Source organism: Punica granatum, chromosome 2 (assembly GCF_007655135.1).
Source record: "Punica granatum isolate Tunisia-2019 chromosome 2, ASM765513v2, whole genome shotgun sequence".
NCBI classification, from domain to species: Eukaryota; Viridiplantae; Streptophyta; class Magnoliopsida; order Myrtales; family Lythraceae; genus Punica; species Punica granatum.
The window spans coordinates 42279567-42298905 of NC_045128.1; the positions used below are offsets into that span (position 1 = coordinate 42279567).

At 40.3% G+C, this 19339-nt stretch overlaps 5 protein-coding genes across 11 annotated transcripts; 2 read left to right on the top strand and 3 right to left on the bottom strand.

Annotated features, from left to right (window-relative positions):
- Positions 1–77: 77 nt before the first annotated feature.
- On the bottom strand, positions 78–3576 carry LOC116197267 (B3 domain-containing protein Os06g0194400-like). 6 transcript variants are annotated; one of them, XR_004155011.1, is made up of 8 exons: positions 3203–3574; positions 2992–3099; positions 2204–2235; positions 1951–2113; positions 1054–1260; positions 716–898; positions 459–583; positions 78–328 (listed from the first exon to the last, which is right to left on the bottom strand). XR_004155011.1 is itself a non-coding variant. In XM_031527350.1 (8 exons), exons 1-8 carry the CDS (start codon positions 3338–3340, stop codon positions 315–317), a joined length of 957 nt encoding a protein of 318 aa, XP_031383210.1. In that variant the 5' UTR covers positions 3341–3575; the 3' UTR covers positions 78–314. The 6 variants fall into 6 exon arrangements, 5 of the variants coding, with proteins under 5 accessions (XP_031383210.1, XP_031383211.1, XP_031383214.1 ...); XM_031527350.1 differs by having other exon boundaries at positions 459–570; positions 3203–3575; XM_031527351.1 differs by having other exon boundaries at positions 459–570; positions 716–768; positions 3203–3569.
- A 274-nt stretch (positions 3577–3850) lies between these two features.
- On the bottom strand, positions 3851–6927 carry LOC116197266 (putative BPI/LBP family protein At1g04970). The gene is made up of 6 exons (XM_031527349.1): positions 6391–6927; positions 5614–5753; positions 5050–5398; positions 4594–4842; positions 4327–4452; positions 3851–4238 (listed from the first exon to the last, which is right to left on the bottom strand). The coding sequence occupies exons 1-6, from the start codon at positions 6826–6828 to the stop codon at positions 4032–4034; spliced, it is 1509 nt and encodes a 502-aa protein (XP_031383209.1). The 5' UTR covers positions 6829–6927; the 3' UTR covers positions 3851–4031.
- A 2157-nt stretch (positions 6928–9084) lies between these two features.
- LOC116197362 (transcription initiation factor TFIID subunit 6) lies at positions 9085–12881 on the top strand. Its single transcript, XM_031527483.1, has 12 exons — positions 9085–9540; positions 9682–9768; positions 10108–10209; positions 10291–10399; positions 10661–10764; positions 10839–10976; positions 11061–11156; positions 11311–11435; positions 11590–11722; positions 11914–12039; positions 12132–12240; positions 12373–12881. The coding sequence occupies exons 1-12, from the start codon at positions 9415–9417 to the stop codon at positions 12768–12770; spliced, it is 1653 nt and encodes a 550-aa protein (XP_031383343.1). The 5' UTR covers positions 9085–9414; the 3' UTR covers positions 12771–12881.
- Positions 12857–13538, bottom strand: LOC116197363. Its single transcript, XM_031527485.1, has one exon. It carries the CDS (start codon positions 13436–13438, stop codon positions 13016–13018), a length of 423 nt encoding a protein of 140 aa, XP_031383345.1. The 5' UTR covers positions 13439–13538; the 3' UTR covers positions 12857–13015.
- Positions 13539–14843: 1305 nt separating this feature from the next.
- LOC116195010 (glycine-rich protein 3 short isoform-like) lies at positions 14844–16126 on the top strand. Of its 2 annotated transcripts, none has more exons than XM_031523959.1 (2): positions 14844–15350; positions 15560–16126. In XM_031523959.1, the coding sequence occupies exons 1-2, from the start codon at positions 15230–15232 to the stop codon at positions 15862–15864; spliced, it is 426 nt and encodes a 141-aa protein (XP_031379819.1). In that variant the 5' UTR covers positions 14844–15229; the 3' UTR covers positions 15865–16126. The 2 variants fall into 2 exon arrangements, with proteins under 2 accessions (XP_031379819.1, XP_031379820.1); XM_031523960.1 differs by having other exon boundaries at positions 14854–15335.
- Positions 16127–19339: the final 3213 nt, after the last annotated feature.

Sequence of the window (19339 nt, forward strand, 5' to 3'; positions counted from 1 at the left end):
GTTAAATTAACTAGGAATTCTACATGTAGCCTTCGTTACGCGAAAGGGAACGCGATCCATTCTCGACCACAGCTCTCTTCCGTTAGAATTTTTCATTGCACTGATGATGACAGTAGAGAATCCATGCATATTGTTTTACAGAACTGGAGGATGCCAATAGCGAGAAAATCAGATGGTCTCAAGAGCATCTGCTACCAATAATTGATCATATGTATTGTCTGCTACCAATAATGATCAGAAGTGTTACATTAAATCGCCAGATTTACATGAGGCGAAGTCGGCAAAAACTTCCCTTCCCTTCTTCACCAGGAGTCTTACTTCTTTTTGCCTGTCAAAACAACGATATCAGAAGTTGATAAAACTCTGGAAACTGAAAATATGAAGTGGACTTGGCATATAGATTCGATAAATCGGTTTTGCTAAAGCTAATGGAGATGAAAGGAAAGTGAAGTGCTTACTTGCTCGGACTCGTTTGGCACTTCTGTCCAAGTGGGAGACATTTGGTCCTTCCTTAGCATTTTCTTCAGGTTCTTGTTCCTCGTCAGATACATATGCCCTGATAATGTATACCTGAACAAACATACTTGTCGACACGCAATGAAACTCGTGATACTCAATAGATGAAGATGATGTCTCGTATCATCAAAGATATCTTTTATTGGGAAGAATTACTGAAAGTTTCAAGTCATCTAAAACAGGAAAGGCTGCTCCTCACATTGTATACTGTGATGAACACACAGAATCCCCACTGGACAGAAACACGAACAGCTAGCAAAGTGAAATATGTTGTTTTGTTTGAGCATAGCAGAAGCAGTCTCTCATGCCAGTATGATTGGATATAACTGAAGATCAGAACATATGTTGCTATTGTTTCACTTCCCACAAAAATGTGGAGAATCTGTAAATTGTGGAAGAATCTGTAATTCCAGATGCAAATTATCATTCCTTTAACGCCATTAAAATTGTAATAGATACTGCTAAAGTTCCAGTAAGAATCTGTAAATTTAGGTGGAAGGATATCGATCAAGCCTATTATAATTATCACGAAATTACCTTGAACACTGTAGGCTTGATTAGCCGAAACACCAAAGCATCTCCATCAACCAGTTCATGGTCGATGGCGAATCCTCTCCACCCACCACTGAGGCCATTTTTCTCTGCGAGGTACTTTGTTGGATGCTCTGTTCCATTCTCGTCTACTAAAGTTACTGTTTCATCACGATGGGGAAGATGTTTCTTGCAGAATTTATTTGGAAGACCCTGTTTTAGTGTCATGCACAAACAAATAATCCCAGCTCTTCGTTATGGTTTTTCACTTCAACCCGAATACGAACAAATTACCAAGAAGTTAATTGTAGGACATGTCCCTTTAGCAGATCAAGATGCCTTGTTCATTGGGTATAAACTGAGAAGCTTAAGAACCTAAATCTATAGCCTTAGATGGCCGGTCATGATCTAGAACCCAAATGCAGGGACTTCCTATGCAAACTTTTCTACTTTGTCCCTAGCGATGCATTTCAGCAAAACCTTGAAGTGAGATTAAAAACTAAGAGTACTTGCGATAAAATCTGATAGGTTAAGTGATTAACAGTTGGTTAAGAATCATGAAGAACAAGAATGAAGGGGGTGAAGGCAGGAAGAAAAAGAATGAAGAAAATTTGTAAAAAAAGATCTCCAATCAAGTAAACATATCAACTAAGCAAGCATGGGTCATATTACTGATCGAGTTCTTTCATTCCATTCCAAGCACTTGAGCACTCAGGTATCAAACACCAACTAAGACCACAGACAACAATAGCAGTTTCCTATAACATGCTTTAATTCTTCCCTAGATATTGCAAGAGGACATTTTCTGAAAGAAAGTGAAAGTGCTCTGTCACCTAGTTATTTACACCCAAAATGAGAGACTACACGGTTGGACTGAAAAGACTTTGAGTGATGAAACATTACCAGCCAAAATCCTCCGGTCACGTGAGATTGAAGCATAGGCTTCACAAAACTTGGGAATGTGGCTCCTAACCGGGTTTCAAGTTGACCTGCTCTGTCAACGGCATACTGCCTGATCTCATCAGAAGCATATATTCTATCCGACAAATCCCTCCTCGAGTGGCCCCTAGTAGGATCAAGTTTTTAAATAGAATATTATGGAGTCAATTTGCAAAGAGAAACAGAAAGAAGAATATTTGTTGTTATCATGAACCACCTCACTCTCACTGAAGGGTCGAGTTCAAGGACCTGCCAAAGATAAACCAACATGTAGATCAACTAAATTAGAGAGAAGGCACTCCGAAACGGGCGCCCAATCCAGAACATTTTCTAGAATGGTGTGATGAAGACATTCGTAAACATATAATGCAATGCAAAAGAGAGTCCTCAAGTGGGATCCATAGTCCTCAAATCAAAACCCACCACACTTTTGCAGAAAACAAGATGTTATTAACTAATTATAGTACCATTTCCCCTGTTAGTATGAAGCAGAGTTTTCAGACACCCAGAGACACATATAGCCGAAACAATATCAGGACACAAATGCTAAAAAATACAGACAATGGACTATCTTTGTATCCGAGAATCAACACATTCGACTCCGCATTGTTCACAGTATTTTTGGTCTCTCTTTTCATCTCCAATTACTAGATAATTTCCACCAGGAAAATTTCCACTATTTCTATGGGACCAAAAGTTCTTTTCCTTTTCCTGTTTATCAATTTTATCGTGAAAGTATAGTGGGTTTTATTTGCTCGGCTTGTGTAACTATTCTTAGCGATGGAGGAACTGATTCAATAGTTGTTGATGTCTACACTGATCCATCATAGAATAAACGAAGCATTCTTAGAGTTCTCTACAACAACTTTCCTTACAATTTGTCAAGACTTCAAAAGTCCTATTTTAGGCAGATTTCACTTATACTTCACAGGCGAAATGGTTTCAAATGCAGAACACAGCATGAGACAGAGAGACAGAGACGGAGACAGAGAGAGAGAGACTTACTTCCTTGTAACTTCGAGGGGGCAAGTTAGCTACGCGGCTCGACCTCCTTGCAGGTGCAGAGGACGGCTCCGATTGCTTGCGGATTCCGCGTGGCTTGCTCTCTTTCACCTGCAAAAAGAACGAGAACAAATGGTTCTTTTTCATTCATCAAAAATCATTATTTTTCTTCATCTTCTCTTCTTCCAGAGTATGTGTAGCACAGTGGTGTTACCGAAGTTGACTCCTTGGGGCTTGCGGCAAGAGCAGAGGCGAGCTTGGAGAGGTTGAGCTCCTCCATCCGCTTCTTGTTCTCCTCCATCCTCTGCCGCCGGAGTTCCTCGTAGTTCCGCTTCGATCCCGCCCCCGCCATCCTCTCTCCTCTCTCTAGAGATCGTGTGCAGCTCAAAGACGAAGGAGAAGCAGCCGAGAAGGGGGGTTGAAGCGTTCGTCTACGGGGGGAAAGGGAGAGGAAGAGGGAGAGGGAGAGCTCGAGGAAAGGAATGAGGAGGGGAAGAAGGAAAGCGGACTCCGTATGCTACTTTTTTTAATGCTTTGAATTCAAATTGTTGCCATGCCACTACATTTCCCTCCTCCGCCTTTCTGCATTTTCTTAGTCGTTGCTAAAATGAGCAAATTGGACGAGCCTCCTCAATGCTCATAGAAAATTTACGCGAATGAACTCACTCTCGGGATGTTCGAATTTAGACTAGTTCTCAAGAATCACGAAGCCTTTCGATGGAAGCGTGGTAAATAATTCAGAGTCGTTCAGAATCCTAGAGACCATTCCTATGGTCGAGCTAAGCCGCTCCCAGAATCCTGGAGACCATTCTTTGGGATGCCATTCAAAAATATCACAGAATCCTCCGTTGCCTGACACATCTTTTTAAAATCCACAAAAGATTCTAGCATGTATGCTGAAATATCTTCAGCCTCGTGTTTGGGCTCGGCTGATCCAGTTTCTTTTAAATGGTACACAAGCACATTATTATACAATATGATACAACACTGTACAAATGGTGCAACCAAAGAAACAGCGCCATTATCCTTCTATGTCCTGAACCTTAGAATGCATCAAAAAGTAATGAATGTCTTAGCATGTCTTCCTCTGCATACGATACATCACCACATACTGTGATTCTTGAGTTCGTCAAGATGATCTCGGCATCCTGAAGAGTGAACCCATGAACTATTGGCAAGGGAAATCCTTTTGCTAGGTGTGAGTTTGCGTAGGGAACAAAGACGGTCTCGATGGCTGTCCATATCACGGGCTGCAGTAAGAGAAGCCACATTTTATCTGGATACTTTTAACCAGAAATTCGAATTAACAGAGAAGTCATTCTCAGTGTAATGCTGTACCTGAACTAGATAAATCCGCAAATTGCCAATATTACTCCACTTCAATGACATCGAAAAGTCACTCAACTTCACACTGCCAGCAAGGTTGTTCTGTACAATTCTAACGGAACCCGAACCACGTATCACCTAAACCAATCAAAAGCAGCAATACAACTTATTAAGATGCAACCGATCAAGAACTAATCACAGAGGAGCAGAAGCAAAATCTTGATTCAGGGAAAAAATAAATAAATAAAATAAGAGGTCCTTTTGGCAAGTACGATTTACCAGTGAGATGCATGCAACTGGGATTACTTCTTCTGCTTCGAGAACATCTATTATAAGGTCTGCATAAACGGTGGCACCGATATTGTTATCTGAGATTCTTATATCTGGAGGGGCAGAGAGTGATATATTCATGTTCATGTCATGATTTGGGTATTTCTTGTACAACTGAGGAATTATAAATCTCCACCCTGCAGTATTTAGGAGGGATTGATCAGGTATTTTGTCCACTATCCACTGCATAAACTTTGCCTGCCAATGAGAAAATTTATAGTTAAGAACATAATAAATGAAGGATAATACAGAAAACTGGGAATAGATGTAACAATTATGATTAACCCAATATTTATATATTTCAAATTGATTGTGCTATAGGTGCAATATCATATTGCATACAAAATCCCTTCGATATGCTTATTATAACTCAAAAGGAAATGACTGCACTGAATTTACGCTTACATCATAATACAATGCTGCTGCAGATTTGAAAACGGCCTCATCTAATGAAATTCCCAGCATTTTGGCAGGATCCCGGCAGAGAACTGGTAGTTGAAAATTCCAACTATTCCTCGGGACCAGAGCTTTCTCTTTTGCAGTGAACAACCCGTTAATCCCAAAACCTATTGAAGAATTGGTCAAGAGAGGACCATTCACAAAAGTCACGTTCACGGAAGCATTATCATCCACGGGAACTTCTTTTGGAAGATCTCGGAGAACAGAATCAAGCTTTAACGTTCCTTCTTCCAGTTTCTTGGGAATAGCCTTTTCCACTGCCGAGCTAATTTGCTCTTTAAATGCATCAACCATTCTGACAGATACATCAAAGATATCCATAAACATAAGTCAAAATTATAAGAGAAATTAACACCGTATACAAGCCACAACCAAGTATTAGTTTCAGGAAATAGATGAGCTAGGACATTGTTGTTCCTCTGGTCAATGGATCATGCAGTGAAAATTCAACATCCCTAAAGACAACACAGAGGCAGATAAATAACAATGGAGTCCAACAATCATTCGTACCCTTGATACAGCCAAGAAGCTCCTCCGTCTAATTTTATCAATATATCACGAACGTGACACCCACATTCCAAAAGAGAAAGCTTGAGGGTTCCTCCATCGTTTTCCAAGCCCAGGGTAAGCCCCACTTCCATGCCTTCAACCTTACCAAGAAGCAGCAAATCAATATTCATTATCCAAATCAAGTACTTATCAGAACGCACGGAGCAGGAACATTGGAAGAAACCAAAGTGGTCAGGACTTAAAAACAGCACAGGACTCCTAGCTGGTCTCATTATCACTAAACAAAAGTTGTCTTCTGCTACTGCAGGAGTAATAGCAAATTATCTCCGGCATGAAAAAGACTTTACAAACGATTAGGAAGACTCTGATCCACAGATATTATACACTCGTCTACCCTATGCAATGTTTGAAAAGCGAAATTGGCTTTGCTTTTAGAAGGGACTTCAGCAGATAACAGTGCTCGTTCTCAATCATCTTCCAAGTGGTTAGAAAATTTCCATGAAAGCACTCCATCAGCTACCCAACAATTACCCAAGGAGGTTCAACTTTGCCCCAAAAGAGCACATTTTTAGGAAGAAATACAGCATAAAGCCACCCAGTAGCTTCTTCAACAACCAAGCTAAATTGGGGAAAGATCGGAGACTCGCCAGCTGACAACAGTTTGCTAAGCCAACAATGGAAAGAAGAAAAAGAAAAAGAGAGAAGGATTTTTTTTTTTTTTAAAAAGGAGCTAACTTTCAAATGACAATTCTGCTGATCGGGTCTCCCAATCCTCACCTTAACAGAAGCCCGCCCCTTATCAGTTACCTCGATGGGAACGAGCCAAGTGCTGTAGGAATAGTACCAGTTCATGCTCAAATTGCAGGTAGTCTCCGAGGCGATTATGGTAACACCGGCGTCGCCAGGACGAACATACGAGGTGGGGACCCCAATTTCGTAGATTGTGACATTGGACAAGACCATTCGGACATTGCCCACGAATGGGATTTTGACGGTCTTCTCGATTTGGGGAAGCTGTAGCGGGATAATGGAGGAGATGGCCTTGGTGACGAGCAAGTCCTTGAGGAAGTCAAGGCCGTTCTGGGAGATGAGGACGGAGGTGAATGCTTCATCGGAGGGCTCAGATTGGAGTCGGTGGGTGTGAGAAGGAGTGGACAGTGCTGGGGAAGTGAAGAGGAAGAGGAAGAAGAGGAAGTGAGTGGGCAATGGCGCCATCAAAGAGCTTTGTTTCGGCTTGCCGAATTTGTCGGATTGAGCCGAAGCTGAAGAGGAGGAAGAGGGGATGTGTGGGCCGTCGGCGCACTTAGCAGGGGGCGCAACGATGCGAATATATCACATTTTATAGAAATTACATTTTACACACTTAATATTTTTTACCAACCACTTTGCACCCTAAAGCTCGCACAACAACAATTTTGCTTAATTATTGCTTGCGGTCGTCATCCATTTTACACGTAGCAAACCTTGCTCCTGGTAGATCTTAGATTTGACTAGGGGTGATCGGTTCCGGGTACCCTGTATTTTTCATAATACCCGGACCCTACCCTGTAAGGGACAGGTTTCAAGATTTTGAAACCGGACCCTACCCTATTGAATCATGGAACCGGACCCTACCCGGAACCTGTATTATACCACAGGTTCCAGGTACTCTGTTGGAACCTGTAAATTTTTTCCTTTCGCTAAATAAAATCGAAAATATCACATACATAATCAGTAATCATGCCAAATAGATTATCAACAAAATTTAGATTAATCCACAACAATGAAATAATAATATGTCTCATCAATCCATCGACAAAATTGAACATCCATAATACGATCTCACATAACAAAGTACCTATGTTTTGATTCATTAGAGGAGATAGTAACTTTACCCTTTCCTCTTTTTTTTTTTATAAATAACCGGTTCCGGGTACCCTGTAGACAGGAACCGGAACCGGAATCGATTTTCACAGGTTCCTAATTTTAATACCCGGAACCTACCCTATTTTCAATACGAGCTACCCAGACCTTACCCATTAGGGTAGGTTCCAACCGGTTCCGGGTATACCCGGTACCCGTGCACACCCCTAGATTTGACTACCACTTTTTGCTAGATCTCTATACATTACCGATGATCGCCTTGAAAAGTTGCAAGTGATTCAATTTCGTAATTTCCGATTGCGAGACATGTGACCATGTCACAGTGAATGAGTTAGATTAGACGGAGGTAATTAGTGAAAACTCCAAGGGTTTTGATCTGATGGTTAAGGAGGAGTTTAAGTATCAATCCGATCCCGGATTTGAAACCACTTGAAATCACCGGAGCGCCTTTAACGTGATTAGTTTTACGAAACCTGGATACTTCGGTTTAGCCAAAAAAAAAAGGAGATCACCAGTGGAGAGTAGCAGTGCAGAATATCAATATAAATACAGTTTTCTTATTTATCAAGCAACAAGATAACCAAATATAGTGCAAATCACTTAATGAAAGCAACACTCTGGAAACCTAGGGCAGCAATTCGCGCAGCAAGAAATTTTGGCGCCGGTGCCCTTCGACGGTCCTCCAAAGGCAGACGGAGTGAACGCAGCCATCGCAACGAGGATCACGAGCAGCAATTTGAGAATGGAAACGAGAACAAGTTTTCTCTCCATTGATTTGATCTCTCTGATTACCTTTCAACAAATAATCGTAGCTAGGAGCAATGGTCCACTTTATAAGGGGCTCTTTGGGCTCGTCTGGGTGCAGTTTTTGGTATGGCTGTATTTGACTGATTTGCGCCTTTCTACATTTACTATAATTTCCTCAATGATCAATGCGACACATACAGCGCTCTTAGTAAATTAATTAAATACCATAGAAATGATTGTCCACTTATTCAGAAAGAAATACTATACACTATACAGTATAATGAGCAATCTCAAAAAATTTGGTAAAAAAACAAAAGAATCTGAGTTGATCACCTGTCATTAATGCCTTAATGCACTGACACATAAAATAAAGATTTTTCCTAGTTGATGTCCAAAATCAATTTGAGAATGAAATAAATTATTGCGCTTGCGCTTAATTGGTAAAAAAATTGATAAAGAGAAATGCAATTTTAGAAAATTCATTTTACTTATTAGCTGTTATTCCGTGTCCTAAATTAATATCTGTAAATTTATCATTCACTCTCTTGAGGTCTATCAAATTATACTAAAAGACGCTTACCAGAAAATTATACTAAAGATTATTGTTTTAAAAAGCTTAAAAATTGTCATTGTTTCTACTAGTATCCTTCTGCGTCTTACAAAATAGCAACCCCATATCAGAAATAAATCCATGCGACGCACTGGGATAAATAGATTATTATAAAAATATATAATTTTAAATTGGAAGAATGGACAAAAAGTTAGGGCAGGCAAACTTACTAATTAAAAAAAAAAAAAACAGAGGAAAGAAAGTCAGGGCAAGGCGAGGACAGGTGTACTACTTCTTTGGATGAACCCGGTGCATGCTCCCTCCTGCCAAGCCGACACAGCCTGCGGCTGCTGGCGCACGTGCTCCGCAGGATGACGCTGTTGAGCTCTGTGCTACGGATGTCGAGTTCGAACCCTAGCAAGTACGCGGTTCTTCTCTGCCGGTGACGCTTTAATCAAGGCCAACTGGTTCTGTTTCCCTCTGCAATTTACTGCTTCCGTTATTCGAGCCCCGCCGGAGCACCGGACGAAAGCTACTCGGAAGCCCGAGAGACACTTTTTCTGAGAGAGAGAGATGTTATCTTGATGTATCCGACCTTACTGTGTGTGCCGGTGGAGGAGCAAGATTAACAGACGAGAAAGATGAGCATTGTGCCGAAGGAGACGATTGAGGTCATAGCGCAGAGCATTGGGATCAATAACCTGTCTCCTGATGCTGCCCTCGCTCTCGCCCCTGATGTCGAGTATCGCATGCGGGAGATCATGCAGGTCAACCACGCCCGCCCCCCCCCCCCCCCCCCCCCCCCCCCCCCCCCCCCCCAGGGGGGCATCCCTGCAACTTGATAAATTCCATGGGTCGGTCAGTTCGTGCTCAATTTTGCTTTTCTTTTCTCTGTAATTGAACAACAGGAAGCTATCAAATGCATGCGGCATTCGAGGAGAACGGTTTTGACGGCTGACGATGTTGATAGTGCCCTGAACTTGAAAAATGTTGAGGTAAACTACCATCATAACTCAAGAATTTGGTGGCTCTTGGTTTCTTCTCAATCTGTAGATTTGTGCTGATAAGTTGTTACTATCTGTTCATGACTCTAGCTGTTGTAAGACCTCAATCCCATCTCAGACAGTGAAAGAATAAGCATAAAGTTTTGATTTTTGCAAACAGTTGTCGTTTATGTGGTCGATTATGTATAGATATTCTTGTTTTGCATGTGATGTGCTGAGAGAATCACTATGCTAATGGTGGAATGCATGAACTCTGGGTCTCTCTTGATGCTTATACAGACTTTTTGGGGGAGATTTTAATCTGTAATTCTTTTCCTTTGAATGCCTTAGCCAATATATGGCTTTGCCTCTGGTGGTCCTTTGCGGTTCAGAAAAGCTATTGGACATAAGGACCTGTTTTATCTCGATGACAAGGATATAGATATTAAAGATGTAAGTTATGGCTTCTTTTTCAATTCTCTCCAGTTCATTCTTTTTGAGCATCTCAGCGTAAAGTTAATGTATGATTTGCAGGTTATTGAAGCTCCTTTACCAAAAGCGCCATTAGATACTGCTGTCCTCTGTCACTGGCTGGCTATTGAAGGTGTACAGCCTGCTATTCCCGAAAATGCTCCAGTGCAAGGTATTTGCCTGCTCAAAGATTAAGATTCTGGAATAGCCTTTGCCTAACCACTGTGTTCCTACTTAGATTTTCATGAGATGTTCATGGCTTGTAAGAACCGAGTGTTTTTTTACTTGCTCAAAAGGTTTCAGTAGCTAGATGATAAAATCAGCAAGAGTGTGCTATTTCCCAGCATTGAATTTCGAAAATTTTGGAGCACGCAGATTTATTTTAAAATATCGAAGCTGCCTTCTGATCGTCATATTGCAATCACTTTATCAGTTATTGCAGCTCCTTCTGATAGCAAAAGCCAAGAACTGAAAGATGATAAGCTGCCTGTTGACATTAAACTTCCTGTTAAGCATGTACTATCCAGGGAACTTCAGGTAAGTTACTCTGTGCAGTTTTACTAGTTGCTCTTGAACAGTTCCTCATATGGACACCTGCTGTTTTCCTGCAGCTATATTTTGAAAAGATTACTGAGCTTACTGTGAGAAACTCCGACTCTGTCCTTTTCAAAAAAGCATTAGTGAGTCTGGCAACAGATTCTGGACTACATCCTTTGATCCCATATTTCACATGCTTTATTGCTGACGAGGTACTTCTTTAAACCTTAAGAGACACAGTCTGATATAGTATAATTCCATTTCTCCAGCTACTGACCCTTCTCCGCTAATATCAGGTGTCTCGTGGATTGAATGATTTGCCTCTTCTTTTGGCTTTGATGCGTGTTGTTCGAAGCCTTCTCCAGAATTCTCACATTAATATAGAACCTTATGTATGTTTAGTTAGTCATTTGGCTATCATTGTTTCTGGAAAAGATTATTGACTTCGAACTTAATGCTGTTGTGATATTAACTTGAATTGATGAATTCATGTATAAACACATGTTCTTCATCTTAGAACTGAGAGGCAATTGGTTGTTTTGTCAGTTACACCAACTGATGCCAGCTGTTGTCACATGTGTTGTTACAAAGAGGTTGGGGAGAAGGCTTTCAGACAATCACTGGGAGCTTAGAGACTTTGCTGCAAATCTTGTTGCTTCTATCTGTAGAAGGTCACACTAGTCTTTTGCTTATGCTGGGCCTGTACCTTAAATAATATTCTGCTTTCTACGAACTTTAATTTTTGGATATCTCCTTCCAAACCAATCCTCCTTAAGGAGAGGAGCTTTATCTAAGCCATCACTAATAATTTTGAATGTCTTTCAGATTTGGGCAAGTTTATACGACTCTACAGACTCGTCTCACGAAGCAACTAGTCAATGCATTTATGAATCCAAATCATTCTCTAGCAACCCACTATGGTGCAATTCAAGGTCTAGCTGCATTGGGACCCAATGTGGTATTCTCTCTCTCTCTATGCCTGGTGTTAAAGTCTATATTGTATTTGCAAAATCTGGACTTATTGATTGCACTGAAAAGGAAAAAAAATAAAAAAAATCTGAAGTTACTAAATGCCAACATTGTATGTTTAATTTCCTTGTCCTGCTTTTCAGATTCTAGGATTTAATGTCTCCCAAAATGCATATGCAGGTACGGCTTCTTATATTGCCAAATCTCGAGCCTTATCTCAAGCTCCTTGAACCGGAGATGCTTCTTGAGCAGCAAAAAAATAAGCTGAAGCGATATGAGGCTTGGCGTGTTTATGGAGCCTTATTGGTGACCTTCCCTTTCTGGACAGCTCCTCTAATATTAATAATCCCACTGCAGTCATAAGAGGATCAAAACTAATGGAACCTTTCAATTTGCAGCGTGCTTGTGGCCAATTCATACACAACCGGTTCAAAATCTTCCCACCTCTGCAGTCCTCAGCAGAACCTCTCTTGAAGACTGCCGCGATAGTCATAACCTCACACTCAAGTAATAGTCATTGTCTTTTTACTGCACGAATGATTCAGAAAATAGTACGCATAACTGTTACTAAAATTGCTTCCCTAGTTGGAAGGATTCAGAAAACCTGACTTCTATGTGGTTTTTTTTGGCATTGTGAAGATAAACGTAAAGCGACCACCGAGAACTCGGAGCACTTGCGGCCTTGCAAGAGAGCAGCTACCGACGGTCCAATAACTGCAGTTTCAGCACAGCTATCACCATCAAGCATGCAAGAAGCCTCGACTCCTTCGGGCGATTACAATGCGGGACCATCACCATCTTCAGGGCCAATGCCTAATGATAATGGAGGAGCCGAAGCCGAAGTCAAAGCCGAAGGTGGTAGTGCTAGTACTAGTGGTAATAATGGCAATAGTCGTACTCTAAAGACGTCTGCGACCTTAGCACAAATTTGGAAGGATGACTTCGATTCCGGGAATCTCCTCGTATCGTTCTCTGAGCTGTTTGGTGAGCCTCTTCTTCCCTTCGTTCCATTTCCCGAAATGTCTCTATTCTTATAATTGTACAATTCGCGACTTCAATAAAAAGTTTGTACTATTACTGTAAAATTTTATTGATCCCCGATTGAATGAGAAACAGATGGGAATATCACAATCGATGCCTTTATTCACCTTTTATCATTCAGTTGGGTTACACTTGCACGAAACGACCAAATGAGTATAAAGAAAAAATGCAAGAACGATATCTAATCACTGAAATAGTTCGAACGATGATCTCAACCTAGGAATCCTCGAGGACATGAACTTCAAGCAAGGATGAGATTACTTTTGGCCAGCTCTCTCTCAACAGCCTTTTTGAGCAAGCTATCCTCTTCGAGGACCATCTGAACCGGCAGGAACCCGAGGCCACTAGCCATAGCCAGCATCATCCTCTTGGTCTCGGCCGTGAACTCCTCGAGGTCCACCGACCCATTGGAGTCATGATCGAACTGGACAAACAAGGAACCGTACACCTGGGAGAGCTCCTCAGGGTCGGGCTTCACATCGATCCCAAAGTGGGTCTCAAACACCCGGAGGGCGCGCAGCTCCTCAAGCATCTCTGCATAGGAGAGCAGCCCATTGCAGTCCGTGTCGAGGTGTGCGAAACGGTCTTGGATGAAGATGCTGAAGGCCTCTTCATCCTCCAAAAAGTTGACAATCGTCGAGCTATCCAACACCTCTACGCTCATTATGGATGCGCTCTCTCTCTCTCTCTCTCTCTCTCAAAACCCAAATTACGAGCGATTGATGAATCGGAGGGAAACTTAAAACGATTTAGTTGATGTGAGAAGGTTGTTGATGCAGAAGGCAGTTATGGTGGTTGGCTTATATAGAAAACGAGGATTAAACAGTTGTTAGAATGGAAGATTCGGCTCTATTGCGGAAACTTGGAGTAAAAACAACTGAATCAGACCGCGTACTACTACGGCCTATCAGTTGGGCCCATTAGCATAATATTAACTAAGGGCTAATAATAATTCAGGTGAAGAGAGTGGAAGGAATCAAATTCAGTGGGCTGTGGGCGCTTTGCAGACTTTCTATTCAGTTTCCCTTCCCCGAAGGTTACATTACCTACTTCTTGGTCAAACTCAGGAGCCTACCCAACAATGAGAAAATTTTAAATGATCATTCCTATTGTGATTAGTTGGTAAGGAAGAATTAATGAAATTATTTCATCTGTATAGTCCATTATTCATGTGATAGTAAGTTTATTCACCTATTTGTTGTAATGCTGTTGATACTTTTTCACACCACGTGACGAAATAAAATTATTAAAGAATTTTTCGGAAGAAAGAGCAACACACTGGCCACCTTAGAAAGAAATTTTTCTAACACAAATATATAGTGAGTGGGGTTGGGGGACTTGTAAGGGAAAGTGTCGAAAGGAAGAAAGGAAAGAGAGAGACTGGCTTCAATTCGACGCAATCTTATAATACAATCTACTAGTGATAAATAAATGGGAGCCAAGAGGCTACAACCTCAAATTCCAGTCAAAAACAGGAAGACTCACAGATACACAGACAGTTCAAAAGATACTGTCGGTCATGCAATTTCCCAATGTCTTTGACTCACTCCACGGCTATTACTCTTACTAATGGTTATGCACATTAACTATTTACAAACAGCTTTCTGTGATATATTTTTCAATCACACTTCATACTCAGGAGGATCGTTGCCGAAACGAGCCATTGAACCTACTGACTATACGAGATATTAATGACTGTACGAGCCATTGAATCCGGACCAAGTGTAGATAATATTTATTCATATAAGCAGTTCCTGGGGGGTCTTTGTCCCTCGTTTTATAGCATTAGAACTGCACAGTAATAGATTATTGCAAGAGTTAGAGAAGTTTTGACATGTCATTTTTGTTGTTTAAGAAATTCAAGCACATGGCATTGGTGCTGATCGGAAAAGGGGCAAGTGTTGAGCACTCGTTGATGGTCGGACACCCGAAATTGAATTAGTGGAAGTCCCACTCTTCTTCCTGAGCGAATAATACACGCTCCCAACTAGCAATCCTCTTTCTACCTGTACTGAATATAGTTGTTTCGATTTTAAACGTTAATTGTCATGTTAATTCGCTTATACAAGTCGCTCGGGCTAGACGGTATCATGATAGTCCTTACCAAGGCAACCATGATCGGTGAACCTGCCACTTCAACTCGGACGCCTGACCAGAGGATCTATCCCGATCTTGTACATTTCAGAGCCGGCCGTTGAGAAGATAAGGTTCAACAATTTTCGAGAACAAAAATGGCGTCCTTCCCAACCCCCAACTAACTGCAGAGCTCTTTAATGGCTGCTCCGGCGGCCTCGGCACTGGCCAGCAATCCACGATCCTAGAGTCGCAACGAAGCCGCAGCTGTCCTATAAATAAGTCGAAGAAGAGATCCTTGTTTCCTCATCCAATCAGCTGATCTCTGAGTCTCAGACACGCGGTAATTAAGATATATCGATTTTCTCAGACATCGAAAATAATGAGGCCAGGGACGTTCGTTCTTCTTGGTCTCTTGGCAGCCGCCATCCTTCTCATCGCGGCAGAGGTTGCAGTTAGCACGGACCTGCCTGAAACTTCTTCAGCCGGTGAGAAAGCAGCTGGTCAGTTCGTCCCATTTGCTTTTTTAATCACCAATGAGAAAGATCGTTATGAGTTTAATCAGATTGAATTGCAGCAGTGTACGTAGCACCAATCCGTCGTCTTATTAGTACTATGGGGATTACGTTCCGCATTGTTGCACTTACGGTCGACAATTATTATTAGGGCAGTTGTACTTCCATTAACTAAATTTATTGATAATACTACGCAGTGGAAGTTACCACTGAGTCGAACAATGGCGTTAATGATGCCAAGTATGGAGGATACCCTGGCGGCGGCTATGGTGGGTACCCCCGGGGTGGTGGCTATGGCCATGGTGGCCATGGAGGTTATCCCGGCCGTGGAGGCTATGGTGGCTACCCGGGGCGTGGGCGTGGCTATGGAGGAGGGTACTGCCGGTATGGATGCTGCGAGTGGGGGAATTATGGTAGGAACTGCAGGAGGTGCTGCTCATATGCTGGTGAAGCTGTTGACAAGGTTGTTGTTCCTCAAGAAGTTGACAAGCCCCACAATTAGGATTGCAATTCGGATCACATGTGGTCCCTGGACTAATTAAGTTTTTCCTACCACGGTGTTCTCGTGTTTGATCAAATTGCAAGAAAGACGGACTTACGTGACGGAGAAGTTAATGCTTCGCGTTTGTCGTAGAAGTTAAACAGCAGAAGTAATATGTCGATGAGGCTTTGTCTACTATTAAGTTTTCCAATGTATGAACGTTTTCATCAAGAATAAAGATTTGAATATGTTGGTTGAATTTGACATGAAGTCATGCGTTCATTCTTTGAACTTGCGCCTCTAATAACAATGCACTTGTGTTCATCGTAGTGAATTAAAACTCGTGCAGACTAGCTACCGAATTCCATATTCCCTCAAATTCAGATATTAATAGATATAGGATAGCGGGATATAATTTCCAAAAGGGAGATTATAACGAATATCGGCGCTAGTATCTTTGGAAAAATGATGCTTAAATTATTTTTCTTAGTAAAAGAATAGCGAACATATTTTCATATCCTCCAAGTGACGAACATATTCTAGACTATCGTTCTATGCAGTACTAATGAAGAATTTCTCATGGCTACGCACAACAAATTGCTTCCATATGCAAAATACATCTCACGAATGATATAAAATATATAAACTGGCAGAAATAATTCCGCAAAATTTGGCAGGAGCCTATATAAAGGGACAAGAAAGGCATGGATTTCTCTTAGTTTTTAAAATCCAATATTATAAATTTAATTATCTATAATCTTCAATATTTTTTATTTTCATTTTATTTATTTATTTATAATATCTAGTTCCTGAATCCCGATATGGACCCAAAGATGGGAAATAGGCCCAATTTCATTTCTCCAGGCCCAACCCATTTTCTTGGCAGGCTACCTTCTCACCTCAATACAAACTCTCTCTCTCACATCATTCTAAGACTATGCCCAGCGGGGCTCTCTCCCCGGGGAAAAACGCCACGTGGAGTCTCTGTTCCCAGCCCCCCCGCTGGGACGTCTCTCAAATGAGAGACGAAGGCCCTTTCTTCTTGGTATTTTTTTTCGTACGTATGTGGGTCCCATAAAGAGCCTAAAAAATAGAGATAATAGTTGGAGTATAGGTCTCTCTCTTTTTTTTGCGTGTGAATCATGTCTGACGTGTCGTTTATATAACAGTGGTGAGATTCAGTTTAGAGATTCAAAAAGAGACTAGTATTAGATATAGTCTAAGGCAATAATGTTGCAATTTTTTTTTTCAGCCAAATAAAGGATGTTAGATTTTTTTCCTATAAGGAATAAAAACGAAAGCCAATATTGGAGAAATGCAATTATCTATAGTACAAAATATTGTTGTATTTGGTAACTACTTTAATCAAATAATTAATTGTTTAAAAGTTAATTATAAGTTTGTAATATAAGAACATGATGAAGGAAGAGGGAAAGATGAGAGTCTAATATACTTTATTATTAAGTTAAAAATGATTTAATGAATTAGTAAAGATATTTAATTTGATGGAATAAGTTATTTTTGACTTATTTGTGCCCTTAAAAGCTCACAAATTATTTCGTAACATAATGCGAAGTGGTATACCTATTATGCACGAGACTTTCTCATTCTCATCTTTATCATTCATATCCTTTTCTTTTTCATTTTTTCCTTAATAATTAAGCGTTTAATCTTTAAGCACTTACCTGATCAAATGCCACACAATACTTCGAAAAAAGCTAGCCAAATGAATTTAAAAAAGAAAAAACTTTTCTCACTGAGCTCCAACCGGCCAGTTTGATATTGATGATACAAAATCCAACCATTTAGAAAGAGTTGCATGCCAGAAATAAGGTCGATGCAAGATCGTCCAGCATTATGGAAGAATCACCTTATAATTTACAAATCGTCCTCGGCGTGTCTCCTCACTCTATCTCTCGTTCGACCCACGTGTCTATATGCACATAAACTAATTGAGTTCCCGTGAAAGGAATATTTGTCGGACGGATAATATAGTTTACGAATTGTTGTTGATCAATTAAAATGTGCCCTAGACGAGGACAAGATACCATCTAATTTACCAGTCCAAATTTCTCTTCTCTCTCTCGCCGGTCAAATTACACGAATTAATAGTAAGTGTTTGGCTTGTCCGTATGTGTCCCTGAATTTCTTTGTTCAAGGGGAATCGAGTCTGTCGGTCTTCTCTTCCTCTCCTCTTTCTCTAACTAAACCACAAAGAAAGAACAATTTCTATGGGGTTTGGTTTGGTTTCTTTTTTTCATATTATTAAAATGAAATGGCATGAGTTTGTACGAAAAGTCAATTCCCTCACGTCCATCACTAAGAACGGAGACCCCATTGTTTTCTGGCTTATCCCCTCGCGGCCCTTTTCCATTCGAAATCCAATCAATATATGATTGATCTGATCTCCTTTCTTTTCTTCCTTTTGTATGCTTCTTCCCTATATAATTATTTACACAACATATCTTTCCTTTTTCTTTTTCGGGTTAAAACAATCACATATATGTTTGTGCTCATACAGGTCTTACAAATTTAAAAAGTGTGCTCCCTAGCTAGTTTTTTTTTTTCCTAACTTTATTTTCTTGACAAAACAATAGTGTGTTTTTTTTTTCAAGGGAGATTCATATACTTAGTACAATGAAATATAAATCATAATAGTTAATAAAATGGCACGGGTAATCCAATAACGAATATCGAACTTGAAACATTATGATTATTAGGCAAATGTATGCGTCATTGGACTACACTATGAAAATAGTACTGAAGTAGTTGTGGTAAGACAAATCCTTCCTTTTCGTAATTAATTTTTTTCCAAATCTGGGGATGAATTGCATTGGCAGGCAATTATTCCTCCATCAAAGTTTACTAACTCCCAACACTACGCACAGGTGAGTTATTGACTCTCTTTTCCACAATGTACAATCACAATCCAGCAGGTCAACACTTATGTCAGCATGATCGTGTGATGATCAAATATATATTAACCGGTATTGAAACCTGCACATTGAGTAAGCGCTAAAGGTTGTGCGAATTTTTAATAATTCGCAATAACACAACTCCGATTTTTGTATGGGAGGAGGACTTTCATAGAAAAATGTAAGATTGAAATCAATGAAATAATTGTGAAAATTCATGTCCATATTAAATAACATAGAATCGAAGAGTGAGTTAATGAAAATGTCCGAAAATCTTATGTGAAAGGCTCTCGTAGATCGAATGGAGGTCTCTCGTTCACGGGAGGCTACTCAATTTATTTTCATATAAAAGAAGACACAATGGAGAATAACGAAAATTAATTATTTTAACAATTTGAGGACGACTTACTCAATGACATAGTATTGTTTTACACCATGTATGCCCAGAAAGTAAGGAATTAATGAAACAAAAATTTGCCCATACTAAAAAATTGTTAAGAATGTAACCCAAAAAAATATTAAAAACAATATTTAAATATTTTAGAATTTCCTTTCTAAGACTTTTTGTATTGAACTTATTT